Here is an 18,200-nt window from a genome sequence, read left to right as displayed (position 1 = left end):
AACTGTATTAAACATGTATGGAATTTTGTATCACTTTGATTTGTTGCCAAAATTTGTAACAAATCATTATAAACAAGGTTTTTATTTAGAAAAAATAAAATATTTATTTTAAAACTCTTGTTTCCATCTTAAGATTCGGTTAGCATCGTTGTTAGTAAATGCTCTTCTAACATAACGTGGACTCTTATGAAACTTGGTTACTTACTAAAGGTGGCACTAAAATCCTGTGTAAACTAGGGCCTCGTCCAACAAACTTCTCCACCTAGTTCGGTCCCTAGCTTGATGTATCTAGTTTCGCTCTCCAAGTTGGTTGAGGTCACTTTCCACTTGAACGCCCCACCTTATTCGCGGTCTTCCTCTACATCGCTGTCCTGTGGGTGTGGATTAAAAGACTTTCCATGACGGAGCATTAGTTTCCATGCGCTCTACGTAACCTAGTCATCTTATTCGTTGGACTTTTACTCTTCTAACTAAGTCTACGTCGCTGTACAGCCCATAGAGCTCGTCGTTCCATCTTCTCCTCCACTCCCCTTCTATGCATACGGGACCGTAGATCACGCGAAGAACTCTTCTCTGGAAACGACCTTTCATCCGCTTTTATAAAAGTCTATGGTTCTGCACCGTAAAGCAGGACAGCAATGATGAGAGTCTTATATAGCAACACTTAGGTCGCCCGAGAGGCGGCTTTGCTTCTCAATTGCTTTCTTAGCCCAAAGAAACATCGGTGAGCAAGAGTTATTCTTCGTTTGATCACAGCGCTGGTGTTGTTTTCTGCGTTAATAGCGAAGCCTTGGTATACGAAGTCCTTGAGAACCTCAAAGTTACGTCTGTCGATGGTGACGTTTTGACCAAGACTTTGGTGTTGTAGGTCCTTTCTTGACGACTGTATGTACTTTGTTTTATATCATTAACCGTTAAACCCTTTTCCTTTTTTCCCTTTGCCTAAACTAGATTTAGCTCTATACAGCTCGTCCCTGTAAATTCTGTGATATGCGGTTTTTCAGGATCTCCCGTAGTGTGAATATTTAATTGACTGTTGACTTTCTTGGTCTTAAACGACACTGGTAAGGACCTATCAGGTTGTTGACGATTATCTTTAGACGTTCACATATTACGGCCGAGAAGATTTTGTAATCGTCGTTAAGTAGACTGATATAGTTGGTGTAGTTTAGAGGGATCTCTTTTCTTCAGACTCTTATGAAACTTAACCTTGGAATTCAAAATTATTCTTTAAAAATACAAATCAACGAAGGATTCGAAAGCATAACCGTGGTATTATTAGTCTCACACATTATCCACTAAGTCAGCAGACCTTCCACAATCAAGGAAATGCATTGTGTTGTTTTATTGCAATAATAAAAGCTTGCTCAATACAATTCTTTCAAAATCGATTCTCAAAATTCACAAAACAAATAAAATGTTTTTAATTAAGAAGTGAAAACAATGCTGATGTTTCAACATGCTGTCAAATGTAATATTTCATTTAACTCGACATATGTTTAAATTCTGACAATAAAATTTAATACTCAAGTCCAAGAGTAGAATAGTAGCAGCAATTGAAATTACATTAATTTTATTTGTTTGTTGTTTTATTTGTTTTACAAACCCAGAACAAAAATACTTCCATCAAAAAATTATTTTAATACCTCTCATCCTTTCGTTAGACCTTGAACTTTCATATAGTAAACGAGTAAGTCATAAAATTAAATTTTCACAATAAAACAAAAGAGAAAGAAAAAACAAAAAAAAATCAGAGTATTAATTTTAATGTCTGATGTGATGAGATTATTTCAATGAAAAATCTTCATTCGTTGTCGGGTTTGCTGTAAATAAACCAAAAACTCTTTTTTTTTAAACAAAAATAAAATTAGAAAAAGTATTCAAAGAATTAAACATGTTTTTAATACTTTTTTTGGTTGATTATAAACAAATCAGTTGGGGTTTCTTTTTTCCTCAAAATGTGTTAAACCTCAACAAAGTGATTTTTATCTTATTATATGTTTTTTTTTTGTATGAGGGAATAATAAAAAATATAATTTTTTTCGGATGCGAATTTGTTTTTTATTTTTTATTAAGATATTTCGCTTGCGGATATTAATGACGCAATGTTATGTTATTATGATGGATGTATTTTAATTTAATTTGATTTTGCGTAAAATTGTATGTTGCGTAAAATGTCTTCCTTTATTTACGAGTAATTGATGTCTTTGGCAACATCGTGAAACTTATTTTTTTATATTTCGATCTTGGCATGAGTTTTCCTAGGTCTACTTTCGAACCGAAGTTCTCTTATAATTTTCCTTGACTTTATTTACTTTTCTTGAACTGAAGCCGCCTATTCATCAAACCATAACTTATCAGACAAAAAGGTCATTAAATACAAGTGCTGATTACTCTGAGGCTTAATTTGAAAGAAGTGTTCGTTCCCACAATCAAAATACCGAAGTAGGTGTTCTTAGACTTTTTGAATGGAATGTTAAGAATCTACATTGCACAATAATTTGTTTTTATTATTCAAATTTTGTGTTGATTATACGTATGTAAACAAAATAGAACAATAAATTAGCTTATAATATGTGAAAAAGTTTTTACAATGAATTTAATATGTAGATAACCCTACTACGCGTATTTTTTGAAGTCTTGAACTCTTTGAAAAAATAAATCAGCCTAACCCACTTTGCTATCAAAACATAAAATACAAAAAAATGCAAATTTTCGAATTTTAATATTAGATTTTCGGTTAAGTGTAAAACAAACCTTGTTAAGAAGTAAGGTTAAAAGAGTAATTAAAAGTTATTTGTTTGCTTAGATTTTTTACCGAGCTCTAAACTAAGTACAAATTTTACGTTTTAAACTCTGAGTGCTGAACATAAAAGGAGTTAAATTGAGTCTTTTCCTTTTAATGTTTTTATCGTGTTTTGTTGTATGACTTTATAGTTGGGGACTAATGATTACATATGGTTATTTACTTCATTTTTCATTTAAATTAGAATTTATAATTAATTGTAATTTTGATTACAATTACAAGCACATATGTAATTACAATGGAACAAAAATAAACATATCAATTACTTGTAATTTATCTAATTTAAAAAAATCACTTACTATTTTGAGAGGAAACACTAAAATAACATTTACAAGGAAATTGATTTCCATCATGTTTTCAATTACATTTATTTTGTTGAATTAAATTGCAAGCAATTAACACTTTCCAATTATATGTGATTAGTGATTATAATTCTTTGATTACATTTTAAAGTTATTGGAATGGTGTATAAAGATTTTAGTCTCGAATGGATCTTATGTGATTTAGTTCTCAAATGTTGGTACGATTGATATTGCTTTTGTATATCTATGACTGTGTTCGTAGAGTAGCTGTGCATTTGGAATCATATGTTTTCCATTGGGGAAAAAAATCAATCTGTTACTGTTGATATTATCTAGTTTTGTTAATGAAAATGGACTAACTGGGCTTATTTTGCAAGAGAAAACAATTGAAAAGATAATTTAGTTTTTCTATATTTCCACCAAAGGTTATTCTCAGTTTAGATTAAGCTTCAAGCTCGCTTCAACTTCACATGTTAATGTAGTAGTCTACGAACAAACCCCCTTCTTGAAGCTTTTATTTCATGTAAAATTGTTTGGTTAAAACTGTGAAATCGACTTTCACCTTACACAGACGTGATTTCTTGGTTTTGATATTCATGTATTAAATATCAGCTTAACTGATTTCGCCCCTAGTCGGAATTTCGCTATTTTTTTGGAATTTTTTGATAATTTATTCTGGCAAATATTCAAGTGTATCAACTTTCAAATATAAAAACCGGACTACTGCGGATCATTTTTTTTTGGCAATTTCTCCGTGTGCTTTCTATGGAATACCAAAAAAAACACGGCTAATCTACCGACTTGAGTTCTTTTGTTAACTGGACTTTAAAAACTTTTCTTGTCAAATGTCAAAAGATGACAGCTTTAAAAGTGACATCTGCCCAAATATAAAAATAATAAATATAATAAAACCTTCTATTTGAAAGTCTCTTTTGTGTTAAAAAAGAGGTTTTAATTTGTTATATATTTAGAAAAGACCATTTCAAATGAAAGCTTATGATACTTTGCGTATAACAAATTGCTTGATTTTTATTTTGATACGTATCAACATTTTGTCATTAAATTCATGGAATTTTTATAAATCTAAGAATAGACTGATGACTCATTTCCACAACTTCTAAAATAATAATTCACCCCCAGCTAAATAACTTAACCATATGAATAAACACTTAAATTTGACCCTAAATATAATTTTATTTGCCAAAGAAAACTTACAACCCCACCAAAATGTCCGCAAAGACAATTAATTCTGAATAACATTATAACAATAAAACAACAAGAAGTAATATAAAAATCAATGAAACCGTCTAGAACTTCGTTTCAATATATCCAAGTACAAAAATACATATAGGACATACATTAGATACTTATGTGAATATTTTTACAACCCTGGAATCAACAGATATAAAGTCTGTCGTGCAATCAAACCACCCATGAAAATGAAAATTTATTTTGTGGTAAATTGAAATTGAGACCACCCTGCACGCTATCCAAAAAAAAGAGAGAAGCAATATCGACTCTCTCTATCATCAAGATATAAAATTCATATCACGCAACTTCCGACAGGTGTCATTCAATATGAATTCCTAATGACTCGGGCTATTTATCAATTTATCATCAATAAATAATAAAATTTATATCTTCAATGAGGAAATTCCTTCTCCTCCTTCTGTTCTTTTGTAAAATGTATTTTTTTAATTTAATTCGCTGTCTGCATTCCATTTGGAAGATTCATTCGACTTAAATGTGAGCGAGAGTAAAAATCACCTTAAAAATGTCAACGATTTTCCACTCAGGTGGATGATCGAGCATCGATATAGAAACAAGAAATAAAAAAGTCAATCAATGGCTGCGTTCCAAGTTTCTTCATTTCGTTTTTATTTTCGGTTTGGTTTTGTCACACATTTTGATATTAGTACGAGTATCGTATCGGCTTCACCAGCACTGCACCGCCTTCGCATGAGAGTCACATCAGGCATTTCGCATCATTCACAATAACATATCCGAGTTTGATGACATAGAGCCGCAAGCAAAGACGCCCTCGCTGTCAGATGAATTGTGGTTTGATCTAATGTCGATGATTTTTCTATTTTCTGTTGTGGCGCTGCTGATGATGATTCAGTGTGTTTAGAATTTTCAGGTCAACTGTCAGTGGTTTTGGTGACAACACTGACAACTAATTGATGCATTTAAAGTCATAGTCGAAATGTTGGTTGCTTGCGAGGATGAACCTAACAAATGATTTCCAAACGGGGGACACATCATCACCACACCTCCATCGCTACCGCCACCACCTCTGCGGCCGTGGAGAACATCAATCTGGGGGGCGTAGTATTTTAAAAAATGAATGCATTTCTATAATGCAAATGCGTTTCCGACTTTACGTTCGTAGTAGTATGTCGCGCATTTAATTGAAGAGGTAGTAAATAGTTTTAGTGCTCTTTTTATTAGTTCTAATGTTGATTGCTGACATCCAGGATGAAATAATTATTTATTTTAAGGTCTTGGCGTTGTTGTTCTGTTACATAGAAGCAGAATGATTATTCTGTTTGATCTCTCTTTGCTTACTAGCTACAGTTTGACCAAATTGCAATTCTCATAAAAGATTGTAAGTTTTTATTGCATTGGAGCGCCCTGAATATAAATAGTAAATATTAATTTTTCAAATGTAAAACGAAGAAGATAATTTTGTATGAATGTGTCTATGAAATGAAATGAATAATTTAAACACTTAGACTCGTATTTATGAAGAAAACGTACTTACTTGCTTCCTTAAGGTGCCGCTACAGTCCGGGGCGGACCTGGGTCTCAACCAACATACGTCTCCAGCCAGCTCGGTCCCTAGCCAAGTTAGGTGAGGTCTGGAGCGTTGATGTCCATTCGCATCTACATGACCTAGCCATCTAAGCCGTTGGACTTCTGCTAACTAGGTCAGTGTCACTGTACAGCCTGTACAGTTCGTCGTTATATCTTCTCCTTCATTCTCCATCTATGCGTACGGGACCAAAAATCACACGAAGAATTTTTCTCTCGAAGCATCCTAAGACGCTCTCATCTTTTTTTGACAGGGTCCAGGCCTCAGCGCCATAAATGAGAACCGGGATGATGAGTGTCTTATATATGGGGATTTTAGATGCTCGAGAGAGGACTTAACTTCACAGTGAATCCGTCCGTATCCGAGGCTTGTTGGTGCTTCGCAACTAATGGTATTTTTTACGTGGCCAGGAAGTCACCCCGACGGCACAACCCCCAACCTGAAGGGCCAGATCTTTAGTATAACTCCAAGGAAGGGGAGCCGAGAATTGAGAATTGAACTCGAGTTTCGGACCAATATAAGCTTCATAAATTATTGTCAGATCAGAAGGTGTAAAAAACTTCTTACATCACCGGAGAAAACCTACACACTTAGCAACGTTTTTGGCGACTTCATATATGTGATGCACATACCTTAAATTGAAAGATGTTCAGTCCCCTCGATGCATGTACCACCCATGGATATTGGCATTGGGGAAGAGTTACGCTTTTGAGCATTGAGTTTTTGAAGCATTAAATTCTACACGGTTTTTGATTTCCCATTGGTTCTGCAAATGGATGATTCGTTTTCAATGGTAAATGGCATACCTTCCTCTTAACAATAAAATCAACATTCAAAACAATTTTTGTATAATATCAAATTAAAACATCTTATTCGAAAAACCCTGTGTAAGTCACATTAGAAGTTGCTTATTCTCTGAATCATTCAAAGGTTCACTTTAGCAACAAAATCTTTAAGACTTGTTTGAATTGAACAAATCAACTACTGGGTCCTTCCTTAAATCAAAATATTGGACTTATAATTGTACATTTTAAATTCCTAAACTGTTTAAACAGCAAAATATTGTTGATGATGAACTTCTCGGGAGTCTCATAAGAAATGTCATTGCTCTCGGAATATTTCCCCGAAATATTTCTATCGAACCAAAATCCAATAGTCTGACTGCTATTTATTCCTGGGAAATTTAAAAGAGTCGTCTCTCACTGAAATGTTTTAAATAAGTATTTTAGATTGAAAATCTACATCTTGTAAGCTTCGATTTATTTCCTTACCTTACCAAGGTGATTGTAAAACATTTATTATTTTATTATCAACTGATTTCACAATACATTTTATTTACCGTCTGATAGTTATTTTATTTTTGTTTCCCTATTTTTTATTAGTTCTATTGAACAATTAAAAAAACAACAAAACAATATTGTAATGACAGTCGCGTCTTTTTAAAAGCTTATAGCTTGACCAAATTCAATCAATTTAATCGACCTTCACTTATTATCTTTAAAGAGAGGGGGCTTACTATATGTGTAATCTCTCCACTTCTCCTTATCTGTACCACGACTATGTCTCGTAAGTTTTATTTATTTTCTTTATTTTTTTATAGTTTTGCTAACCCACTACACGCGATCTATTGACATACTAAATACTCAAGAAAACTTAAATTACCAACCGCTTACAAAAATACAAAACAAAATAAAATAAAGTGCTTCACTTCTATCTATCAACCCGTGAGTTGAGTTGACTTACCCCCTAATCACCCCTCCAAACCACCCGAATCCCCGGTAGAACAGTCGAATTGAAATTACGAAAATAAACAATCAATTTAGCCCAAAGAAACATAGCGACTCACATCAGAAACGCAGATACCTTACCCACCAAAAGCACACAAAACTATTCGCTATGCAGCATGCGTACTAATTTCATTTCTAATCCAAAAATCCACTCAAATGATTAGCCCCATGAGAGCGGTAGATGTAGGAGAAGCCTACAGCCAGCAAGCGATAGCAGCGCTAGCCAGCAGCAGCAGTAGCTACAGTAGCGTGTATTTTCTGCTCTCGAAGTATCTCATGAATGCGTACGAGTATCTTTGACTTGTAAAAAACTTCAACATTTTCCCGAGAAGGAGTACGAATCAAAAAAACAAAACTAAAAACACCAGCCATCGGAATTCGTTTTGGCCTATCGGTTCTGTAAGCGGCGACTCGCCAAGTCAGTCAGTTATTCTTCGAGGCGGTGGAACACGGAAAAAGTTCGCACGCCAAATCTTTAATTTTTTTTTCTTCTTTTTCTGTTTTTCTACGAGTTTGTTGTTTAAATAAATTAAGAAATTTTTATAATTTTATTTTATTGTAAATTCGTGAGCAGAAATCTAAAATTATCGGTTTTGTGTTTTCTTTTCTTTTGAGAATTTTTTTAACTTTTTTTTTCAAAAACTGTTTGAAGTAGAAAATTGATTAAATTGTTTCAAATAGATGGAAAATAAAACAAATTGAAAAACACTTTTAACATAAAAATAAATCATTAAAACTGTTTTAATCGTTTTGGTATTTATTTATTTTAAAACTCGAGTGGATTGTTTTTTTTTTCTCAGTGTAATTTTTATTTCTTAAGTTGGAAAACTGCCACTCTATTTGTGTAATAAAAATAAATAAATATTTAAAATATTTATTTTCATCTTTCTACATCAAAAAATTGTGTTTTCTCAAAATTTTTTAAATGACAAGTTGATTTTTAAATAGTTTACATTTTATTTATTTTTTACAAATAAAATGCATTTAAACTTAAAACCATAGAAAAAGAAGGAAACCGATATTTTTGAATGTGTTGCTTAAAAACTTTGTGATTTATTAATGTTGAAAATAGTTGTTTTTTTTATTTTTTCTCTAGAATGACATAATTTAAAAAAGAAATTTCGTAAAAATATTTATAACAGAAAAACGGAAAAATATATAATTATATATATTTCAAAAAACACGATGGAACAGATGTTTTGAAACACAAGAAAAAAGAAAACCAAATAAGATTTCTCAATTTATAAATTAAAATTTTATAAACAAGAAATTGATGAATTTTCTTAAATTGAAAATTAAATAAAATAAAAATGAGCAAATCCGCAAATCGAAAATCAAGAAGCAACGAAGGAGTTATTTTGTATCAAAATAATGTTGGAAAAGTATGTACAAAAAATATTTCTTCTTGAATTAAATTTTTGTTGTTTCTTAAAATAAATTATTACTATAAAAAAATTATCTACATATGGTAGATACTTAATAGTTTAAAGGTGTTGATAAGATATGATGAATTTTTATAGCCTGTCTTAAGTTGTGTATTTTGTTTTTGAGGAGAGTGGTGTTTGAAATTATTTCACACTTTATTGTTTATCTAAGGGGGAAACTTAAAGATAAAAAGAACGATTGTGCGTGTATTGTATTATAGTAGAATGGAGATGATTTATAGTTTTATTTATTTAAATGCGTTAATTAGAAAAATTGTGAGGAAAGATGTGAATAACCTTCTAGGCTTACAACAGAAATTTATTCTTATTTTGAGAAATGTGCTAAAATTGTTGAGTTCTGACAATTTAATTTACATTTTTAAATGGTTTTAAATTGATTTCCAAATTTCATATGGCAAGCACCGGTTTTGCCTTAACTAACTTGAAAAAAAAACTGCTTATTTCAACATCAAATCGAAAATTAGAAACAAATTACTAAAATGTATGAACTTTTTCCAGAAATTCCATGATAATTTTCTAAATCCATTGACAGATCTGTCAGTTAATTGTCTTAAAATCATTGTGAACTTCCCATTTTGTGTAACAATGTATTCTGGCACAATTGTCATGTCACATTGTAAGCAATTATCAAGTGACATTTGAAACTGTCAGTTATCGCTTTTTAAATGGTTGAGTGACATTGAAATTTGCAAAAATATCGTTTTTTATTGTTCAATAAACTATCTGACAGTGAAATATTTACTGTACAGAAGTTCTATAACAGTTTTTTAAACCCATAAGTTGATCTTACAATATTGACAGATTTATAATAAAATATCTTTTGTGAACTTACAATTTTATGTGACAACATTGCCTGTCAGAAACGTCAGTGTCAGCCATTGTTTTTTTAAAATTGCCAAATTTTGTTTTTTTAAGGGGTTGAACCTACTTGAAAAATATATAAGGTTGATCAGATAAAGTCACTGATATGAATGATAATCTCGATTTATTTTCTTGTAGTTCTGTAAGCTTTTCTCTTTATACATCTTGAGTAGCCTAGCCCTTTAACACATCTTACAATTTTTACATTTTCATTTAGATAAAATCTTTTAGGAAGATGCAAAATCGAATCGGTGAACCATCTGACAGTTAAATTATCTGCCAACGGTATGAACAGGCATTTCATCATTGAAATGTATTTGACATTTTCTGCCAATGAGTTGAAAATTGAAACCAAATGTCAAACCACTAGTGGAGCTGTCAATAATGACGTCTGTACCTAACCAAACGAAAATATGAAGATGTTATTGATTATTTTCAAATTGTATTGTCCAAAAGTGAAGTGAAGTTATTTTCTACGATTTTTTATTAAAAGAAAGTTATGATATTAAAGAGTTTAATACAAATTAGTATTTAAATTTCTCATGATCAGTTATTGATGAACCAATTTTAGGGCGTATTCTCATGTAAGCCACGATAAATTGATCAAATTCTTCTCCAAACATCACTGTGAAGAATATTTCCTGGAACTCGATTTCATTATATTTTTTGTTTATTTAAATTATTGCAATATTATGCTGAAACAAAAAAAAAGAGATAAATCTTAATAAGAAATAAATTCTTGTAAATAAACGTTGCTGTGTTTTACTCATCTCTGAAGTATTGATTGTTTTTTGAAAGAATTTTAAATAAATATGCATAGGAAGCATTTCTTGTTAACTCTTTATTTCTATTTGAATAATTCAGCGTAAATGTGAAAAATGTGAAATCTAGAAAAAATAATATAAACGATGACAAATATGAAATTCAAAGTAAAAGTAACAAAAATTTGTGTGTTACTATAAACCATCATACTCATTGTGAATTTAATGAATGGCGCTAACACAAAAGTGCTATTGTGATGTCGGATGTGACGTTAAGCTGTTTTTGTTTGAGACAGACGTAAAATAATAACAAAAGAAAGTTTATTTATTGTGTCGTTTATATTGTTTATTGCTTTTTTTTCGGTTGAAGTAAAAAAAACATTGTCTTATTACAAAGATAATGTTTTTGTATTGTAATATTTTAAAACTTGTCAGTATGTCAATATAAACATAGATTCAATGATTTTGTAGGTGATTTTTATTATGCTTTCAAGTTTGATTTTCAAGTACCTAATTTATTTTTTAAGTGGGTTTATTTTGTAGAGTGGGTTGTCAAAGAACTTAAACATAGACACTTTACACTATTGTGAATGTTTCTTTTATGTTGTTTATTTCTGATTAAGTGACTCCATTAAAACAGTAGATCTGTTCGTTTGCTTTACTCATTTGACGATTGTTGACAGTTCTTATGATTTTTTTTTCAAAAAGTGCATAGAAATAATTGAGTTGAATTTTAAGCTTAGGAAAGTTAATGGAGAGAATGTTTTTAGATGCATAGAACTTTTTATAAAAAAAAACACAACAATTTCAATTTCGTTTTGACATTTAATGCATACAAATTATTTCTGTCTTATTATGTCAAATTTTGACTTCTTAATTATCAGTCATTGTTGGTTTATCATTGACCATATGTTTGACGTAACCCCAAACAAATTAGTCCAGAAGTGTCAAGTGACACGAATGAAGTAGAAAATTCAGATGTCTATTTCGTGATTTTGTCACCAAACGTTTGGGCCAACAAAGTGATGGTTCCACCGAGGCGCCAAACAATTATTTTTTCGGAATAATGAAGTCTCAAAATTCTTATATGAATCGTGTCTACCCCGAAAATGATAATGCAGCTAAGCCAGGAACGCTCATCATCTTTGAAGATAACTTACGATAAAAATCTGAAACTTCGAGAACAGAGCGCAAAGTTTGAAAATGAATACACAAATATTGTGTTTTTTTCAAAAGTTGAAAACTTAAAATAATAATACAAAGCTTAAATATACGTGGAATTAATTATATTAATTTATTATTATTTCAAACAAAATATTCGTCAGTATTGATTGATAGCATCCGCAATTCACAGTATCGAAAGTTCTTTCCACATTTTGAAAAAAATAAGAGAACTGTGATGCCACCTGCGTGTTAACCGCAATAAACAATCAGCTTCGTGATTCGTTAATGACTTAAGGATTGACTTCGTTCGATGTATGACAAGTTTGCTTATTGACGTATCCATTTAACCCGAAATGTTCTTCATCACTAAATCACAGTTCATTGACGAAGTGCGCTATGAACTTTGCAGAATCCAGGACCTTTGCTCTGGCGTTAAGAAACTCAAACTGGTTTCATTGAGATAAAAAGAAACCCTTGAGATTCATTCACAATGGGTCAATAAACTGGCCTAAGTGTGTCCTACGCTAACCATACTGAAAATAAAAGTCAACACAGCTTGACATTCTCATCTGTCAAATCATATGAACTTTACTTTCTGGCTTTTAGGAACTCAAACTTGTTTCATTGAGATAATAGGAAACCCTTGAGATTCATTCACAATGGGTCAATAAACTGGCCTAAGTGTGTCCTACGCTAACCATACTGAACATAAAAGTCAACACAGTTTGACATTCTCATCTGTCAAATCATATAATTTTTGCTATGCTATCTTGAAGTTTTTAAGCGTATAGAAATGTCATTGCTCGTAAACTCTGTTTAGTTTCTCAGCTTTTGAGGAGCATGGGCCCAAATAATTTAAACCTTAAGTTTTTACGAATACCCTTATTTAAAAAACATCGCAATCAAATATTTTGAAAACACATTGAAAAATACGTTTAACCAAGTTAACCCAACCTGAAACTTTTCCTAACTCATTTCGTATTTATTAATAGAAAAATAATTTAACTCAACCGCATTCACCACCTGATTACAAGATATTAAGATTGTATTTGTTTGCTATATTTTGCTCCTAATTAAATTAATCATTTGAATCTTTTATAGCATTTAGCTAAAACACTATTCTCAATAAACACTAAGCCTTCCGTATAAAAGAAGCAGAAGAGATTTTATAATAATTTTTCCTTTATTCAATTTGTTGCTCATTAATTTCCTTAATCCAATCGTACACCTAATTGATTATCATCAAATACCAAAATGTGCATACACAAGATGTAAAACATCGTATTTTCAAAATATAGCTTCTTCTACCGCATCATCATCATCAAAATCAGCATCTTCACCATCATCAGCTCCTCCTAGCTTATAGCAAGTGTGGTTTATTTAATATTACTCTCTAAAAACAAGCGAAAACTTACGAAAATAAATATAAAAATACAAAAAAAAGAAGTATTTTTAGAATTTAAGTATTTTCCCCATTTGTTGAAATTTCTATAAATAAATAATGATGATCCAAAATGGATTTTGAAGCACAAATTCGTCTTTTTCTCAAAACAAAAAAAAAACTCAGAAAATTTCCACTAAATATTCACACTCATCCTAGTTTTTTGTTAAAAATAAGAGTTTGTCTTTTTGTCAACCTATCTTTACATAAATCTAATAAATTTTAATTTTTTTTAATTGCAGACTGTTCAGACATCGTGGAGGCCCCAATTGCCCCTACCTAAAGAGGTTGTTCCACCGACCACATCAGCTGAACCAAGCATGAGATCATCCGAAATGAATCGACGCAGCAGTGCTGCCAACAACACAACAACAAGCAACAAAAAAGAATCTTCTTATCAGAGTTCTGCACCAGCGAGTGCAGGAGGTAACAAAAAATGGTCCTTCGGCCGACTCTTCCGCAAGAAGAAGGAAGCCGAAACAGAGTCCTCGTCGGAGGAAGACCGCAAAGCAGGTTTCGCAGTTTCACCGAAATACCGTAAGAAGGACAAGAAAAAGCGAAACAGCAAACACATCAGTGGTGGGTTCGATCACATCGTGGTGAGTCCGACAAGAGATAATGAGTTTTTCCTACCATTCGAACCGATCCCGGCTGGAGAATCGCTCTCAACGACACATCTGGCGCCACCTGTTGACTACGACCCACAAAATCGAATGACAAATTCCCTTGATCGACGAGGAAAGAAAGACCGAAATAAGGTCTCCAATGATGGCCAACGTCACCCCTCGAGTGAGGAGGAGATGATATCGCTGAACTCCTCCACGACCTTTGCAAAGTACCGCAGTGACGAGAGCCTGGGAAGCGGGGCAAATGCAAACAATGGTCAGAGTCGTCGAAGCCGGGCGGCTCGGAATGAGCGATACTACAAACGTCTTAGTCGAGATGGAGAAGTGAGCAATGGACAGGTGCCGCAGGTTATGTATGCTGCTCAACCAGCTCAAAGATGGAAAACCCAGCCGGTACCACTGACGGTATACAATGGGCAACCAAATCACATTGCCCCCGTTGAAGTCAATCGGCAACAGTATCCGCCGCCCGTTATGCATCCGCCCACAATGCGAAATTCAACAAGTCTAAGTCACATGGCCTCCCATCATCCCATAACCTATGGCATGCCCCGCCAGACACATAACCTTCAGAACACAGTGAATGACAACAAGCGTAGCATCAGCTTTGACAGTCACATCCACTTGCAAAACGTCAAAAAGCCACTACCTCCACCGCCACCCCCTCGAGATCCGACGCGTAGAGTGAGCGTGGCCAATCACAGCGATCACCGTCCGATTTCGTACGCATTCGATCAAAATGCTTCCCACATGCCTCCTAATAACGGGATGAGAGGTCGTTGCGTGTCCGACGATCGGATATGGTCGGGCAATGCCCCAATGTATCAATCAGCTTCGTCCATAAACCACCCGCCGAGTGTAGCTAGTTCCCAGAATCGTCGTTTCATAACCAGAGCCGAGAGGGATGCTCACCCGACAAAGAAATCCCTCCCAGCAGGACTGGATTATCGGTATGTGGCAGAGGGAGCTCCTAGGTCCCGAAAGCCAATCCATCTATTCAAAGGAAATGAAGACAAGCAGGAGTTAGAAAAACCACCTTCCCCGGTGCTGATAAGAACTACAAAGAGTGGTTTGCCCGACCCAGCACCGTCCAATCCGCAGCTGTCATCGGAGTACTGGCGGCGAGGACGAGAACCTCATCAGCAAAGGCCGGAGTCAGTTTTTAATAAACCTCGTTCGTTATCTAGCTCCAGGGCTGGAGAGATTAATTCAGCTCCAATGTACTCAGAGGTTTCAAAGCCAAAACAGAAACCTGCTCCCTCAGAAGCGTTAAACAGCGTGGTGTCTGGAAAACTGCTGATAAAACCTTCCAAAGATAGCCGTAGTAACTACGTTGAAATTCGTAACAATGCTAACAAGAGCAGCTCGATGCCAAACCACTACCAGAGGAGAGACCTGGCGCAACCAAGATGTCCCAAAGCGGACTCTCCCACCCCGAACAAGTATGATGAGTATGTGGCCGAAAGGAGGGTTCGTAACATCCTTGATCAGAATAGCAAATTTGCTCCTGATCCGCCACAACGCAAGGTGGTCACAAAACCCCTGCCGCTGCCTATGCCTACGGAAATCGAAACTATGCGTAAGAAGCCTACAAACTTAGAAGATGCAATAAACGAGCTTGAGGCGATATACAAAAGTCTAAAGCTTGGCGATGAGACGCTTCTGGATAGAGCTGAGCGTCGGGATATTCCGACGCCGACGAATTTTGAAAAATACGCAGAGGCTCACAGTGAAGAGTTCCTAGACGATGATGATGATGACGAGCCGGCCGGGGAGCCCGATATTATTCGGGATGATTTTGCATACCGAAACCACAAGAGTTCGAGCATAGCCCCTAAGATTGCGGCCGGAGAGAAGCAACCGCCATTTGGCATACCCGTGGGTCCGATAGCGATATCTCCCCGATCTGATTATCTTCATGTAGCCCCAGATAAGGACTGTCAGAAGGTGAGGACGGGTCCTCTGAAGTATCCTGACATTGTTTGCGATGATTTGGCTGTGCGAACGTTACGCAAAGACCCACCCGGGCATGTCAAGACTCATTTCGCATACCCTGCTGGGTCGAAGAAGAGAGCCACCCGTACTCAATCGGCCAATATCTACACGCTGATTCAGAGGAATGCAGCGAAGCCATCAGGAGGTGATATTGACGACTTCCTCGAGCTTGCTAAGAGCCTAGAACGTGCAGGCAGCATGTCTAATATCCCCAAAGAAGACGACGACAATGATATTCCGTCTACTCTTCAGCTACTGCGCAATCTACGGGAACAAGAGCAGGCAAGTCCCAAGATTATACCTTTCCGTCACCCGAGTCAAGGGGGAGCTATATGCAGTCTACCCGAGGTTCTGGCAAAAGAATCCAAGCCACCAGTACCACTTCCCCGAAAGAGTTTGACTCCAGATCCAGAAAAGATCAAAATGGAAGATGCTCTTAATAAAATTGCTAAAGAAGCCCGAGAGAGCAGTGAAAAACTTACAAGAGACCTGATGGAACTGCGCCGAGGGGCGTTGATAACAACGTCCCGTTCTAAAGTCACTAAACCGAACATCGAACGAGACCTCGAACAGATCGAAGCCGTTTCCGAGGCAGCCAAACGGTGCCGTCACATGCTGCTCGATACGATTCCGCCAAAGGATTCAGAAGAGACCGAATCAAAGCAAAACCCGCCAAGACGTCTAGTTACCGAGGACAAGCTGATCAAGGCCATCGATCAGGTGTCCACTGCCGCCAATAAGGTTTGTGAAAAAATTCTCAGTGAGATCGTTAGTGTGGAACCGCCAGTGATCGTTCAAAATGCCGTCGAGGTAAAGAAGCCGCCCGAACAAAAGCTCGTGATGCCCTCGCTGATCCAGAAGCTAGATCCCAGTTCGGCACGCATCGGAGAGATTGCCGAACGGTGCATGCGTCAAATCAGTCAACTGAACGATTCACCGGACTACGATAATTTACATCAGGTCGAAACGACAGGGAGTTATGACAGCAAAAATGACAACGCCGATCTTCTTATTGTTCCAGGATCTGGTTATGTGACTGCGGCCGAGAATGAAGAAGAAATCGACAAGATCATGAAAGAGTGCGAGAAACAAGCACGCAACGAAGTGAGTAAAGCTACGGTGAGCGTGAGTGATCCTGTGGCGCATAGCGATGGTGATAAGACGGCCACCACTGCAACGACCTCAACATCTTCTTCATCAAGCGACTGCCTGAAGAGCTCAAGCCCGTCAGTCGGAGCTCACCTATCGTCGAGTATAACATCCTTTAACCCGTACTCCTCCAGTGATTACATTAAGTCACCAAGTAGTGAATTCCATGCACCCAGCACTGACCCAATAAAAACCTTTAGCACAACATCCTACGACGTACAGTCTTCGAGCGTCACACCCAACATCACAAACTCGCCATTCAGCTATAGTACACCATCGCCGCCGCTCAATGTGACAGTTTGCAGTAGCGGTGGCGAAAAGGGCGAACGTAGCGGCAGTGCCTCGCAGTATAACTCCTCCGAGGAGTTGGCAATGATCTTTGGCATCGAGAAATCATCGCCAGCAACTACGACTACAGGTAAAAAAGCTGAAGTTGTTGATTGTACTGTACCTAGTCCCGTACCTGTACCCGTAACTGTAACCGTACCCGTACCCGTTGATGTGTTCCGCCGCTCTGAACCTAACAAGCCTGATGTTCTTTCGATTTCCGCTGATACTACTGCTACCGCTACTAATCCCGAGTTGTGTGAAAGTGTGTTAGTTTGTAAGTTGGACACGATCGATGAGGGTAGTGAGGAAGTGTGTCCGAGTCAAGTTAGTAGGCTTTATCTTCCTAGCTATGCGAGTAATATAAGCATTATAGTCACGAGTGATATGGGCGATGATGAGGTATCAAGTGAATGCCCTAGAGCTCAGACCAGTGGTCAGCAATTCGATTCACTCAGTTCGATCGATGAATCTTCAAATCCCGATTCGGGAAATGTCAGTCTGTCTGATTTCCCCGTTCAGAGTCCCATTAATGCAAGCCTTGATTTAGAATTGGCCCATAACAGTCGCTTCGAAGTTGCCAAGACCTTTGTCAACGAAGTAACCATAAGCGAAGACCCTTCCGATATGGACTACTTGCGCAATTTGTATGCCCAAGACGAGCTTTCTACGAGTTTTTCAAATGAAGATACAGCCCTCGAGTTTGTAAGTGATCATGAGG

The 18,200-nt window shown here is 35.8% G+C and overlaps 1 protein-coding gene across 8 annotated transcripts in view; it reads left to right on the top strand.

The window, feature by feature from the left end:
* LOC129947223 (supervillin) overlaps positions 1-18,200 on the top strand; it is a 513,320-nt gene that overhangs the window by 111,302 nt on the left and 383,818 nt on the right. For 3 of the 8 annotated variants that reach the window (XM_056057695.1, XM_056057694.1, XM_056057692.1), the window contains exon 2: positions 13,625-17,570. In XM_056057695.1, the coding sequence (XP_055913670.1) occupies positions 13,703-17,570 (3,868 nt within the window). In that variant the 5' untranslated portion in view covers positions 13,625-13,702. Of the gene's footprint in view, positions 1-8,843; positions 9,093-13,624; positions 17,571-18,200 lie in introns of those variants that run through there. The other 5 variants (XM_056057691.1, XM_056057693.1, XM_056057696.1 and 2 more) reach the window with 5 other exon arrangements.

This window comes from Eupeodes corollae, chromosome 2 (assembly GCF_945859685.1).
Source record: "Eupeodes corollae chromosome 2, idEupCoro1.1, whole genome shotgun sequence".
NCBI classification, from domain to species: domain Eukaryota; kingdom Metazoa; phylum Arthropoda; class Insecta; order Diptera; family Syrphidae; genus Eupeodes; species Eupeodes corollae.
This window is presented reverse-complemented; position numbering and strand designations above follow the sequence as displayed.